Source organism: Castor canadensis, chromosome 15 (genome assembly GCF_047511655.1).
Source record: "Castor canadensis chromosome 15, mCasCan1.hap1v2, whole genome shotgun sequence".
In the NCBI taxonomy this organism is placed as follows: domain Eukaryota; kingdom Metazoa; phylum Chordata; class Mammalia; order Rodentia; family Castoridae; genus Castor; species Castor canadensis.
Window position 1 is genome coordinate 101,543,996 of NC_133400.1, and position 15,063 is coordinate 101,559,058.

The following is a 15,063-nucleotide window of genomic DNA, read 5'->3' on the forward strand; positions in this document are numbered from 1 at the left end:
AATGTCTTGCAAAAAAAAAGTAAGTGAAAAAATTCTTAGTAACAGAACAGACATGCAGGTTAGGTGACAGATGCTGCAGTCGTCCTACTGTATACTCCATGACTGCCCTTGCTAGCCGGGGTTTCCTCACAGCTACCTGTCCCTACAACTGCCCCCCACCCAGAAAAAAAATTATGACCCCACTTGTCATCCCAGGGCATTCCTGCAGGCTGCCCGTCCTCCTGAACACTCTGACCCCCCGCCAAATGTCCTTGGCATGCTCATAGGCTCTGCTGACCAGGCAAGCACAGGCTGGCCTGCGGGGTGGGAGGGAGGTTATTACAGGCACCCTGGTGGAGTGAACTTTTCCCTGCTCCCTTGTTACTACTGAACCTAAATGGGCCTGAGGGCGACAGAAGATGCAGAAAGGACACAGGACAGACAGACAGAAAGTGGGATCAGGTGTGCTGGGCGCTTGGGTAGAGATGCACAACAGCCTCATTGCCGCTTGTATCTATTATCTCTTTACTCTGCATCTTTTATCTTTTCTTTAAGGCCTTACTCCTTTACAATTCTTTAAAACCTTGCTTCTAAAAGTCTTCTTTTCTGTTCTTTAAAGTCTCTTCCCTTAGACGCGCTATGTCCCATGTTCTCTTAGCTTTTCTTTAGCATAAGCTCTCTTAAAGTCTTTGCCCTCAGACTTGCACCATCTCATGTTCTCTCTTTAGCTTTAGCAGTTCCCCTTCAGCAATTCATCTTCCCCCTCAGCAACCTCCCTTCATCAAAAAGCCTCCCGTCCTCCTTCAGCAAGTCTTTTTTACACCCAGTGGTAAACAAGGAGGTGGAGCAACAGTTCTTGTAACAAGACGAATCTGCATTCCTGCTTCTCTGAATGTGTACAACTTAGGAAAAGCAGCTGTGCTGCATCTCGCCTTGTGTCCGCATAGGCTCCTACTCTGCTCTCCACACCCTGGAATACAGGTAGACCATTCCTGCTTTAGGATTCCTGCTGTGGGTCCTTGGGGTCCCAGCACACACCTCCACTCACCTAACAAGTACATGAGAGGTGCCCACTCCATGCTGACCCCAGTCACTCCAGTTAAGAGTTGGAGGCAGCTGATTTCACACTTTTGTCCTCAGAACTGTGAGAACAATTTTGCTGTGTTTTTCCGCCACTCCAGTGGCAACCTGTGAAGGCAGCTCCAGGAAATGAGTACAGGCATCCTCCAGGGTGCTGGAAACAGGATGGAGACACAGACTTCAGCCTGCCTGGGTCCTCACTGACTGACTGGCAGACTTCCTGCCAGCAAGAAACGAATTTTTTTGAGAACCTGTTACATTAAAGCTGAAAAAAAGTATCACTTTACAGCAGAAAACGAAAACTTCATCTTTAAACTTTACTCAATGATTCTCAAGAGCAGAGCCAATAAAGAACAAATCAAAGGGAGAACTATTGTGAAACTTTAGTTTTTTGCCTACAGATCTGTGTCTTGAGCCCAGAGGCAGGTGGGGCCCTACTGGGTGACAAGCTGGGATGGCAGCACTTCTAAATCAAGCTGAGCCCGTTTGTGAGGGGAGACCAGCACCAGGTTCCCGCGCTGGACCACTGGAACCAGCTGTGACTGATACGTGTAAACCCCACATATTTGCCACCTCAGTGACAGTTGTCTGTTTCATCTGTAGCATACAAAGAACAGTGCTGGAGTTGGGGGGCTGAGAAGTTACGCTCCTGTCTTGCTTTAAACCAAGTGGGGAGGCAAAGCAATCCAACAGGAGATGTAGGGCCTACTGTGGGGTAAGGCTGGGCCGGATGAAGTGACCTGGCCATGCATAGAGAGTGGAAATATGCCAGTGAACGGCCCAGCCACAATCTCCAGAGACCCTTGGCAGCTCCCAACAGCTTGGATGAGTCTTCTTCCCCAACACTGCAACAGGCTCTCCGTGGCCTCTGCAGCAGAGGTCTGTGCTAGTCATTCATGGGTCAGAACTCTCACCATGTCACTGCAAGGCATGCATGACAAGAGCCACCTCAACTATGCTGAATTCACAAACTCAAGGCACACACTCTGTGGCAGACATTTCTTTTATTTAGGAAATGAGGCTCTGGATCTTGACAGGTGTGGGTGATGGCAAGACCAGAAGCACTGCTCTGATACACAGAGCACGAGCCTGGGCACCATCGCCCTGCAGTCTCTCGGGAGCCCGGGTGACAATGCCACCCACGCTGTTCCACACTGTGTGGGTTTCCACGGCAGGACTGGATCGGGAGACAGCCTTGAACCCAGGTGTGCATTTATTTTAACCCTACTGTAGAAATCAGCTCTTCTATATTAAGATTTACAATAAAAATAAAGTAATTTGTTCTGTGAACTATAGTAAAAAGTTTCAAATGTCTTAAAAACTATCTTCCATACAATGGAAAGCTTTGGCTCTCTCTGGGTGAAAGAAGACCACGTGTGCTGGGGAGGGGTGCAGGCACAGGCGCGGGCCCTGCTGGGTGATGTTGAAGGCCGTGGCCTCCTGGACCTTCCAGGAGGCCTAAGGCTGGTCTGAGGCCTGGTCCTTGGCAGCGAGGACAAGCTCTGAAAGGGCTGAGAAGCTTTCGATGTCACCTGCTTGCAGGCCCATCTTTTGTATCTGCAAAGGTCATGAAAACGAAATATGCTACTGTGATAAAGCCAAATGTGACAGAAGACCCTTTATTAAAAAATAACAAAAATATCCCTTCCTCCTCTGCCCCACTAAACCAGAAAAACGCAGGTCTCTGAGGACTTGGGTTACTGTTTCCCTAGAACACAGGATCTACTGATTATAAAACTCTCTGTTTGGGGGTCAAACACGCTATCCTAAGAAGTCAGTATGTTAACTTGGTCCATCAAATGAGACTCTGATCAGGACAAGAGTCTTTTGTGAACATTTAAAAAAATGCTAGGAAAGAAAATTCACACTAAAAGAAAAAAAAATGAACTGTTTTTTAAAGTGGAGAATTTCCCACAAAGCACTGGCCCAAGCTTCCACTTTCTCAACATACCACTGGTAATCTTTTGATAAAACCCAATGGACTGAAACATTTGGCACAGCAGCTACCGTGGGCAACTCTGGCTAGCAAGAGCTGGCACACAGTGCTTCCACTTTTCTTAAATACAACACAGACACACACACACACACAGACACACACAGACACAACCCACCCGGTGATTCCACTTTTCTTAAATACAACACAGACACACACACAGACACCCCCCCCCGCCCGGCCCCGTAAAGGCAGACACAGCACTGCTAAGCGTCTCACAGTCCACCTGGCACAGGGCTGAAGAAGTCTGCTCCCCGTCTCCCTCCCTTCCTTTTGCTTATTTGCTCTTGCAGTGTCTTTAGCAAACTTTACTTGTACACTTTAAGAAACATGGCAGTTGACATTTGCAGGTTGTGTCTCTAAATTCACCTGAGAGCAGACAGAATTTATAATTATAGTGAGACCCTGACGTGTCACAACTCCTCAGAAGCCAGAATATTTGGGGACTTTACCATGTCACTCTCTTTCTCTGGCAAAGGTCTTCACTGAGAACCTAGTGCTACATGGAAAATCCGAACAGCTGAGAGGGCAATTTCCTACAGCTGTCCCACGTCACCTGCATCACCTCCTCACAAATGGTGGACCTGCTGAGAGGACCTGAAACCTGTGTCTGACAGAAAACCTGGGAAGCTCAGGTGGGGATGCAAAGCAGCTGTCCCAGACACCCTCCCGCACACAGGGTGAAGGACCCAGACCCTCTGCTTTTCCGAGCCAAGTCAGTGTGTATTTCAGAAGACCTCAGTCCAGCACCAATCACACATCAGTGTCTCCCAGGCCACAGTGACCAGTAAGGAGAAGTGCCTGTCACTGGCTCAGGAAGGTGGAAAAACGTGGGCGTGCATGCTGGTGACCCAGGCAGATACCTCTAGCACAAGGACCAATCTGCTGAATGTTGAATGGAGAATTCTTGGCATTCCAACTTCTCTTTCTCCTGATCCCTAGATGTAAGTCTCTGACCTTCAGGGTGATTTGGGCCTGGCGTTCTTCCTCCAAGCCCCGGGGAACTACAAACCCTCAGAGCCCAGCTTCAGGCTGCAGCTGGTACCTGCTCTCCCAAGTACTCCACATCCAAGGCCAACTGCAGCCGGATCTTGTCATCATCGCTCAAGCCACCACTGGGGCCCACAGGGTTGGTGGCCATGGTTCTCCTGGCTTGCTTCAGCCTCTTCAGGCTCTCCTCCATCTTCTTCACAGAGTTCAGGACATCAGACACGGTCTCAAAGTACCTTGGGCACGACATCACATGGTTAATGAGAAACAGACATGTCTAACACCACACAGTAACTGCCTTTGTGAACAAAAAAGTTCTTTAAGATAGAAATAACTAAGTCAGTCATGGTAAATATTTAATATTTCTGAAGATTGCAAGACAGGACATTAAGTCTCTAGCATGGAGTTCCATGAGAACTTAAGAAGCATATGCCCCGCTAAGAGGAACCATGGGCCAGTACGTCCTTCACACTGAGGTGGCCCTCTACAGTACTCACCAGACCAAGTGGCAGGTCCATTCCAGACACTCCACCCTTTAAAGCGTAATGCTTATTTAAAACTCACTGCCCACCGAATACTCTCAATCAAATTTTCTAATTATAAATGAGTTACATTTCCAAACTATGTCTACAAGCTGGTCATTTGGCATTTGGAATACATTTATCACAAAAACTATACATATACATATTTATATGTGTATGTATGTGTGGGTGTGTGTATGTATATACTTATTTCACTTTTTGGCAGTACCTGGGGTTTGAACTCAGGGCTTCACTTTTGCTAGGCAGGTGCTCTACCACTTGAGTCATATCACCAGACTGCACAAAAACAGTATTACACAGCATCGGTATGTTCTAAATTAACCCATCAGTGGGGGCTTAACTCCTAAGAAATGAAAGTAACACCACTGGAAAGCTGTAACTCATTAATAATTAAATAAAACCCATCATAAAATAGAATCATTTTTCTTTTTGTAGTGGGGGGATGGAACATAGGACCTCACAAGTGCTAGGCAACTGCTCTGTCACTGTGGCCCTGAACAATAAGCTTTCTAGTGTAGCTTGACGCCAACAATGGAGAAGAGCACACACTTGAGGGTGTGGAGGGGGCTTTAAAAATCAACTGCAGCCGTAATTCTTTTTAAATGCATGTTTCCTCTTCTTGGTTAGATGGCTTGCCATGGAAGCCCTCTCTTATCATCTGTGTGAGCAGGGTCATGCTGGACTGACAGTGCCTAGATGGAAGAACCTGAACTGGCAGAGAGACTCAAAAGAATGCTGGCCAGCCTGTCTGTGGTCCAGGTGGAAGAAGGCAGCCGTCAGAGCTGGGAGGGAGGGACAAAACTGGGTGATTTGTGGAATGTGCTGTGATAGCCTCATAACCACCCTACGACACCTCTGGAACCTTCCTTTGCCTGTCCACCGCAGACATCTGCTTGTAAGCTGCTTACTTGTGAGTGCTCTCAGACAGCGCCCGCTGTAGCCACTGCTGCATCACTGCAGGCTTCAGCTTATCCTTGTGTCCACTTTGAAGCTGGTGAAGAGGCCTCAGGGCACTGTCCACATAAGAGGAGGCTGTGGTTGGGACTTCCTGGAATGATGTTGGCAGGAGTTAAAGACACACAGAAAAGAGAGCAAGTTATTACACCTCAAGCTCAAGAGGACACCACTGAGGTGACATTCCAGTTCTGAGACATGCACAACTCCACCCCACCCAGAAGGTCACACAGGGTCCACAGAAAGACACCAGGAGCATATGAGGGAGACAAGGAGGGTGGGCAAGACAGGCTGAATGCGGATGAGGCCCGGCCACCTCCAGCTCCGTTCCCCAGTATGTGCTTCGCATGTCTCCTGTCCACATTGGTCACCCTGCTGTGGCCCGTTACATTCAGGCTCTGAGTTCTGAGACCCATTTCTGACAAGCTCCCATCAGGGGTGCCAATGTGGCTAGTCATAAACTGCTGTTTGAGAGGCAAGAATCAGGGTGAGTGACCTGATCTCTCTTAGCTTTGGTTTCTTCATCTGGAAATAAAGATAAAGACCACTTCCCAAGAGGTGTAGTGAGTCTGTGCACATGTCCAGCAGTTTGAATAAATACACTATTCTAACTGTGTACGGAACAGAAAGGGAAAGTTGCTATTTTATTAAAAGAAAATACTGCATCTTATCTTTCTCCCACTTCAATTTGACCACAAAGAGCAAGTCAGAAGGTACTTTTGCTAGAAGGGGTGATTGTACTGCCCATCCTGAAGAGGGAGACTGGCAGAGATAAGGCTGTCTGTCTAGTAACAGAAGAGGTGCAGACAAGAGAGAGGCCCCCCAGACTTCCCATATGAGCACAGGTTGCCACACACAATTTTCACAGTTCCTGAGAATAATTTTTCATAGTAAACTAAGACATTAAACTAAGTCTCAAGTCTAACTACAACTGGGGAAAAAAAAGTTAGAGGGAGAATTATGTGAGATCTAGCAAGAATGAAATAAGAACAAATGCATGAAAATGAGCGTTTAGTTGAAAAACTGAATTACCCTAATCAGTGTTCTATAAAATGAGTGAACAAGAAAGTTTATCTTTGAACACCAACCAGCATGTGCCTTTTTTTTTTTTTTTTTTGGTACCAGGGATTGAATCTAGGGCCTTGCTCACGTTGGGCAAGTGCTTTTCACTGAACATTCCCCAGCTCTAATACACTTTTATGCAGTTCTTCCTATTTATCCAGTACAGGAAAAGCAGGTACTTCTAACAACAACATGACAGGAATAAGGTAAATTCAATTTTGGGGGGGGAGTGGTTACACAATGTGAAGGCATGAAAGTATTTTTAAACAGGACTTAGAAATGTTATTAAAATGCCTTCTTTTAGCCAGGTGTGGTGGTGCACTCCTATAATCCCAGCCCTCAGGAAACCGAGGCAGGAGAGTATCAGGAGAATCAGGAGTTCGAGGCCAGCCTCGAGGCCACATGAGACCCTGCCTAAAAATAAAAGTAAAATATAAAATAAAATGCCTCTTTTGAGAAAAGTACCTTGCCTTAAGGTGCAAAGATTCCAAAGTCTACTCTACCCAGGCCGACCACCTGGAGCCGAGCTCCTGCACTCCTCAGTTCCTGCCTCAGGATGCCCTGGGGACCTGCCTGTCTCACTTGAGCACAAGCACACCCTTCCTCTTGGGCTTCCTAAATCCATACTTCTCTACCTCCAAGTTCTTCTCTGTGAATGACGCTGACCTTATTGGTCCTCCGGTAAAGCCTGGGGACCTCCTGGGCACTTTTCAGGCAGCTGAAGCAGGACTCACTCAAGGCCTGGACGATCTTGTCGCTCACGGCTGGCACACAGGCTGACAAGGCGCTCTTTGAGTCCTCCAGGGCCGCTGTGGGTGGGAAGGCTGGAGTTAAACACTGTCTGGGTATAGCTGTAAGCTTTACTTTAAATATTATCATGGTATTTAGAGTATACGATAATAAATCAAAGTATTCAACTTTTAAAACATTTAATTTAGGGAAGTTAGAATATAGAAACAACCAGGCTTTACAACTAGAGAAGAAAATGTTAATTTAAATAATCCCTACAGTCTCTCAAATTTTACTTTACATCATTTCTTATTCAAAGATTTGCTGAGTCTAAATGTTCCCCTTTACCTGAGATAGAAGAAAAATTCTCAAATCCAATCATTTTAAGTTTTTGCTTGATTATCTCCAAGAGTTCTGGAAGCTGAAACACACAAGCACTTTATACATTGTTACTTATAAATCGAAGAAGGCAGTTCTAGTCACATCACAAACTTGGAATATGTTAATGAGCAGTGAAACTAAAATCAGGACTTCCAGCAATGGACGTGAGGCTCACTGCTTTCTTTCACTGAGGGAGTCAACAACATGGCTTTGCAGCTTCCGACAGGCACAGAGAATAAGTGAAAATCTATTTGTGGCTCTCTGTGATACCAAAAATGCGCAAAGAAGATCTTATTCTTGGCCAAAACACACTGTACTTACTCAAGCACACACGTCATTAAACTGTGGAAAGCAGAATCATGTTAGAGGACATAAACATGGATGCTCTCTCAATGCTGAAAGCAAAAACCTGAGACCTACACGGAGAGAAGTTTCAGTAAGTCAACACCTTCAAACATCATCAGAAGACATTTGGCTCAGTGAATTAAAAACAATTACAATCCAATGCAAAGCAGAACTGAGCTGATGGGGAAAACAGAAAATGGGGAGCAGCACTGTGCTCCAAGTGGGCCACTCCTGAGAGGAGGAAGCAGGGGTGGCAGGGCAACACTGGGGCTCTGGAGGTGCTGGGAAAACAGCGAGCAGGAAGGGTGCACCACGTTCTCTCTTCCACAGTTCTGAGGCCTGAGAGGCCAAATGATGTCAGCCTTCAGCACACGCTGCTTTCTTTGAAAACACGCGCAGGCTTACCTGCTCCTGAAGCCTATCCAGGTCTGCAACCACGTATACGAGCTGAGTGCTGGAAATGGAGGCCACTGGTTTTGTTTCTGGAAGACCACTTCCTTGGTCCTCACTATTTCCTTGGATTGCAGAAGGGTCTTTGCTGCCAGACACCAAAGGCTTTTTCATCTCCTTGGCACTTTCGTTAGAAATGGGCCTGAGAGAAAGCTGTGGAGGAAATTCAGTGATTGAAGCTTTTATACCAAAGACATACAGCACTTACACAGCTGTGAGTCAGTAAATTCCCACAAATGCCAGCTGTGCAGAGGCTGCGGCAAAAATGAACTAATGGAAGGACGGCATGTCCATCTTTCAAGGTGGTATGACGACAAGAGGAGCAATGACAAGTGTGACTGCAGGTGCTTCCTGAGCTGAGAACTTAGTAATGATGTTAAAGTAAACAAGCAAGAAACGATACTGGAATCTGGGTGCTGGTGGCTCACACCTGTAATCCTAGCTACTCAGGAGGCAGAGATGAGGAGGATCACGGTTCTAAGCCAACCCAGGTAAATAGCTCACGAGACAGTGTATCAAAAATACTCAAGAAAAAAAGTGCTGATGGAGTAGCTCAAGTGGTAGAGTGTCTACCTAGCACACGTGAGGCCCTTTGCTCAAACCCCAATACTGAAAAAAAAAAAAAAAAGAAATCAAAAAACCGAAAACACAACAAATGGTAAGTTCTTAAGCCACAGTAAAATTACTTTCTGGAACATCAGATTTAAAAAAATTAACTCCACTGTGTAAATAACTTATCAAATTTACTTAATAAATTGATAGTTATATTTAGTTAAAAAAATTAAATCTAAACCTCACTCTACTTCCACTAACACAAGAACAGTGTTTTCACATGACAGACTGTTAAAGAGAAAGACCAAAAAGTAGCGGATGAGCACTGAGAGGAAAAAATGCGAAAGAGAACATTCCAGGCAAAGTAACTTACTAAAGATAAAGGGAAGAACACTGTCTAGCAAGACTGCTGATCTAGGGGGTTCAGGCCTGGTCCCAGAACTGTCCTGTCTGCTGGGAGCTTCAGTCCACAAATACATCCTCCAAGCAGCGCCGTGTGAACTCGTTTTCCCACTTTACAGATGAAGACTTCGAGAACCATGGAGCTTAAAGTCCTCAGCCCCAGGATTAGAGGCAGCATGGCCTCACCTGGCTCCACTCTGCTCTAGACAGCAGAGCTGTGCTCCTGTCTGCATCCTCTGCAGGCTGTCCTTTGCCTTCTTTCCGTTTTTTTTTTTTTTTTTTTTTTAACACTCCTTGCGCTATGATGACCGGTTTATGTGGTGTGTCACTCGGGCTGTGGGGGGTGGCTCTGCAGACTTGAGACTGCAAGGACCTGGTCAGTATGAGCCTTGGGCTCCTTGTGTGTATTAACAGTGATGAGACTGTATGGGTATTTAATACACCTGGCTGTCTGCAAAGAGAAAAGGAGACCCTAAAAGGAAAGGGTAACTACCTTTTTATTTCAATGAGATTTTTTAGAACTGCTAAGTATTAAAATGCATATATTTTGAGTTCTAATAGTTTTCATTAAAATGAACACCTGTTTTATTTTAGAGGCACCTTAAAGATTCTGGTTTTGGGAAGGAAAAATGGATTTGTGAGGGTGGGGCTTTCCAGAAACAAAATACAGAGCCTACGAGGCTCACCCAAGCTGGCAGGACCCTGAGAAGTTGGCCCTCGGCTTCCTGGGAATCAGTGCCTCATGTCCCCTGGACATTTAGCTAAAGACGGCTTTAGTTCCTACCTGTATTGGTTAGTGGTAAGCCGTCAGCCAGCTCTTACCTCGCTGACAAACACAGAGAATCGCGCCAAAATCTGCAGTGTGAGCCTCCACAGGCGATGAGCCAGCACTGGCAGAAACATCTCGTTGGACCAGCACTTCCTCAGGCTGCTCCATGTTCTGTGAGAAGCCGAAAGGCAATACGGACTTCCAGCTGCAGAAAAACCATGGCCTTAGGGAGCTTTAGTCAATCACGGGTATCTAATGCTAGACTTTAGTGCACTGAGTAAAAGAACGGGGATTCTGAAGAACGCTGTGGTCAGCAGAGCTGCCAGTTCAGTCTCAAGGACATGTGGATGTTTATTAGGTCTTTAACCCAGCAATGCATCCTGTGACTTACTGATGCCCTTCCCCCAGGCATGTGGGTAAGCAGGAAACACACAGCACCCAAAATATCTTTCAATGGGTATTTGACACCAAATCAACACTTGCAAGGATTTGAATTTCCATTTTGAACTTGTCCGGTTTCATTTATCTCCTGTCTCCTCTTCTACCTCAAGACGGTACTTACAGAGAGGAAATCAACTACACATGACCAGCTTCAGCAAAGACAGATGGAGACTAATTCTGAGGCTAAACAGGGAGGCTTGGATTGCCCTGTACTTAGCTGCTTCAGAGAGAGCAGACACTGAAGTGAGGAACCTAGAGGCTGTGTGATGTAGAAACAGCCACATTGGATCTCAGCTGTCACCAAGAACAAGTATGACACAATATAAACATGAGTAAAGCTGTCGGGGCATGCACATGTGCTTTAAGTCTGCACCTATGACTGTCACCCACCAGAGTCCCAGGACTGGGCCCCAGAACAAAACAGGACCAGCTGGTTCACTCTCAGGGAGGGGCAGAAGCATCCGACATCCAAGCCCTACACTGAGCCTGTGCTCAGGCGAGGAGGAAGTGAATTGTAGCAATCACCTGAGCTGACAGCACAGCAAGTCTTCAGCCTTCACCATGTTATATGCAGGACAGCCAAGAAAGTCTGCTTCCTACTTTGTAACGTGTCCTTTTTATCATCTTTGTACAGCAAGGAACTCAATGAATCAAAAGATCAGTTTTTTTTGCCTCATGAAAAAGGAAGTTGGCTGCTGATGTAGCTCAGTGGTAGAGCACTTGCCTAGTATGTGCAGAGGCTTGGATTTGACCTCCAGCATTGCCGAGGGTGGTGTGTGTGTGTGTGTGTGTTAAACTACACGGCTCAACTTACTGTATGGCATGAAAAGGTGAGAGCACTCTTGGGACAGCTCAGCTAACCCACTAGGGACAAATCTGCTGCTTGTTTTCACTCTAAGGAGGTTACCTGGAGCATCTGCCAGCCCGTCCGCGAGCGCTGCCTCTAAGGATCCCGCCACTTCTCGAAACCTGAGCAAAGAAGGACACAGGTCAGTGTTGACCACCCTGCCAGCCCCTTTTCCTGCCCACCCCTCTCTGCCCAAGTGACAGGACTGCCTGCTTGCCTGACAACATCCTCAGGTATGCCCAGCCAGCCTCTGGATACCTATTCTCCCGGATTTTTTTTTTTTTTAAACTGAGCAAAAACTAAACTACCTTGGGCTGGCGGAGTGGCTCCAGCAGTAGAGTACCTGCCTAGCAAGTGTGAGGTCCTGAGTTCAAACCTAGTACCACCAAGAAACAAAAAAGCCCCACGTTTCTCAAGCAAAAATGCTGTCGCACAGGCTCATAAGAGGTCGCCCTGTGAGTCCCACCCCATTGTGACCCTGTGATCACTTCAAGGCCAAACAGCGATGTGTGTCTCTCACCCATGTATGTTAACACTATGAGCCAAGAAAAGGTCCCAGGAAATGGGAAAGCTTTTGTTCCGCACCTGCATTTGCAGCTTGAGAAAAATTCTTGAGGTGTCAGTGACCCCTGGAACTCACTACTCAGTGACTACCACAGACGGGCATGTTTTCAGTCCTTTGTGGAGGGCAGCTGTTTTACTATTTTATTATGCACTGGCTGCTTGTTTCCAAGTTATCTTGGCACCAGTGCACTCTCCTGCCCCCTGCTGGCTCCCTTGCTAACAGTAAATTTGACTTCTGCTCCAGATCCATTTATCTAAGTGACACTGGAGTTTTGATGATACACCTATGCTTTTAAAAAGCAGTTCGGAGGTGGAGTGAAGAACAGCACTTCCGACAAAAGCAGCAGCCCTAGCTGGCCCTGACATTGTAGCTACTGGTCTCTGTATCTGCCCCATTCACTCTACAGAAGGAGGAAGCCTCTAGCTGAGCAACGAAGCCTACAAAAAAAAAAGCTGATCTTGGCAAGCTGCAGGTGAATGCAGCACGAAGCAGATCAGCAGCAGGGAGGCAGTGGCCCTGGGTCAGAGGCAGGAGAGGAGCTGCTCTGGGACAGGAGCACACACCAGCTCTGATGCTCAACCCCAGCCCTCCAGCACCTTTCCAGATTCCACAGAAAACAGAGTGTGAGCCCTAGTGCAGAGGCCTGGGGCGCCAGTACAGCATCATCCAAAACAGGATACTGAGGCACCTAAATGGCTGAAAGGGAAGAAGTGGTACCATAACTGTCCCACTAGAACATAGCACTAAAGCAGGAAGTGCAGCACTGGAAAGCACAAGGGACAGCATTAGGAAAAGACACAGGATATTAAGGTACACTTACAACAATTCTGGAAGCTACACAAATGAAAAGGCAAAAGAATCAAATGCAGTGGGGCCTTGACATCCAGTATCCAGAAGTGCTGTGTATCGGTGGACTCAGACAGGCCTAAGTCACTTGGCAGAGCCGTGCTTTGGGCCAGGAGCTCTGCTGTGTGTAAAGCCTAGGAGGGGCACAGATGAGGAGTGCTTTGGCGAGCTGTGAACAGTGTCAGGCTGTGGTTTTCACACACACATCAACGTCACTCTCCTCTCAGGATCTAAGTAAGAGGGTGTCTGGGAGGCTTGAGACATGCTCCCCCACGAACAGCACAGCTCCACAAGAGCCTACAAGCACTCAGAACGTCAGCACAACAGCAGTGGGTGCTGCTCTCTCTCTGCACTGAAATACCCAGTGTGAGGTGTGGGCCTGCCATGGATGTGCAGGCCTGAGGAGGGTGTGTGCGAGGGAGTGAAGGCTGCTCCCCTGCAGCACAGATCCCACCGTTAGGAGCTCCTCTGCATGCAACATATGCTCTGCAAAGAGTTCAACTTAAAAAACTCAGCAAACTAAAAACCTGGCCTTGGCTCCCGAAGGGCTAATGCTGCCCTGGCAGGTTCTAAGCTGCTCCTGGCTGGCCCAACTTGATGCCGCTTTGCTCATGTGTGCATTTAACTTTCCTCCCATAAGAAAGTGAGTCCTACATCTACTTTCCAATACGTCCATAGGAGCCAATGACATGTAGACAGAGCACCATCCTGGAACAGTGAGGGGACTTTAGGGGTGTTCATGTGAGTGGATGCAGTGAGCTGGGTGGCTTGTTTTCCTAAGGATGATCGGATGTGCGCACACAGCAGATCCCAAGGTGCATACTGCTCCCGAGAGTTCTGAGCATTTTCTGTCACAGTCTTAGTCCTCAAAATGATCCTGCACTATTTCAAATTCTGCCCATGACTCAAGAGGTTTCTTGCCCTGGCTCCATCCTTCCCATGCAGACCCCAAGTGTCTCAGATGAGCAAACCCTCAATTTCCTACTGATTGTGTAACCCTGAAAACCAAGAGCAAAAGCAGGATGTGGGCAAGAGCACCTCACAGCCTCAGAGCACTGGGACTTCATCATGTGCTGATGACCACAACTTCTCAATCACGTCAGGCAGTTACAATTGAGATACCTGCTTCCTGATGTATTGTCTTGCTATAGCTTTCCTCTGCGCTCTGGGGAAATGATGGACCTCAATGAATGAAAATGCGACATTTAAACAGAAAAGCTCGTGGCACCTCGCAGAGTACTCCATCTAAAATGTTTCAGTGATGCTACTCTGGGCAGGACTCACTACCACCTTCCTCAAGAGACTGCAAAACTCACATCTATTTTTCAGCACAACATTTGCTAAGGGTTTTCCCGTTTCCTCAAGCACTCCATAGAATTGCATACTGACAAATAGCATCATGAGACCTGGAAGGAAAGTGCCACCATTTTTTAAAACAGAGAACAAAAGTCACAAAGGCCAGAGGGAGAGGAAGTAACCAGGCTCCTCATAGGCTGACACTGGGATGCCACAGTGGAGCCACTTCTGCTTTCTCTGGGGGACAAGCACTGCAGCCGAGCGCAAACCACTGCTGTGGGACATCCATCATCTGAGGCAAACGACGAGGTAGAGAGAAGGAAGGAGTGGGTTGCTATCCAACTACTACTTTCCACGTTCCCTGCCATGAATGAGGACACACCTTGAAAGAACAGGCCGGGGCCTGGACTCTGGCTTAGTCCAGCTCCAATGGTCCCTCCCATTAGCAGAAAACAGGTATCTTTTTGCCAGTTTGGCATCCACAATGCTTCTTGTCCATTCCCACTGTCAAGTCTGCCCTAAAAAAGACTGTGATGATCCCAGAGAAGGAGCTGCTGACTGGAGCAAGGTTCTTAACTTGCATCAAATCCTACTCAGAAGGATGGGTGGGGATGAATGACTGACCTTATCTGGAAATACACCGGCAAGTTCCACTTGTCACTGAAGCTATGATAGGCGGGGTGTGCTCGCAGTCTCTTCACACTGGCTTGGGACCCACACTGTTGTTCAAATCCTCTCACAAAATCCATGCTTATGGTATATTTCTAAAACAGGAACACATGGAGTTTTCATCAGCAGCAAGCTAACCAGAACCAGGAACATGTGCTGAAGACCATCATT

General features: G+C 47.0%; 1 protein-coding gene across 3 annotated transcripts in view; it reads right to left on the reverse strand.

The window, feature by feature from the left end:
* Positions 1-2,044: 2,044 nt before the first annotated feature.
* Cog2 (component of oligomeric golgi complex 2) overlaps positions 2,045-15,063 on the reverse strand; it is a 35,646-nt gene continuing 22,627 nt past the window's right edge. For 2 of the 3 annotated variants that reach the window (XM_020186827.2, XM_074056899.1), the window contains exons 10-18: positions 14,848-14,987; positions 11,577-11,638; positions 10,282-10,433; positions 8,461-8,658; positions 7,678-7,750; positions 7,267-7,409; positions 5,493-5,632; positions 4,098-4,278; positions 2,045-2,616 (exon numbers count right to left, since the gene is read on the reverse strand). In XM_020186827.2, coding sequence (XP_020042416.2) covers positions 2,518-2,616; positions 4,098-4,278; positions 5,493-5,632; positions 7,267-7,409; positions 7,678-7,750; positions 8,461-8,658; positions 10,282-10,433; positions 11,577-11,638; positions 14,848-14,987 — 1,188 coding nt within the window. In that variant the 3' untranslated portion in view covers positions 2,045-2,517. The remainder of the gene's footprint in view (positions 2,617-4,097; positions 4,279-5,492; positions 5,633-7,266; positions 7,410-7,677; positions 7,751-8,460; positions 8,659-10,281; positions 10,434-11,576; positions 11,639-14,847; positions 14,988-15,063) is intronic. The other variant, XM_020186828.2, reaches the window with a different exon arrangement.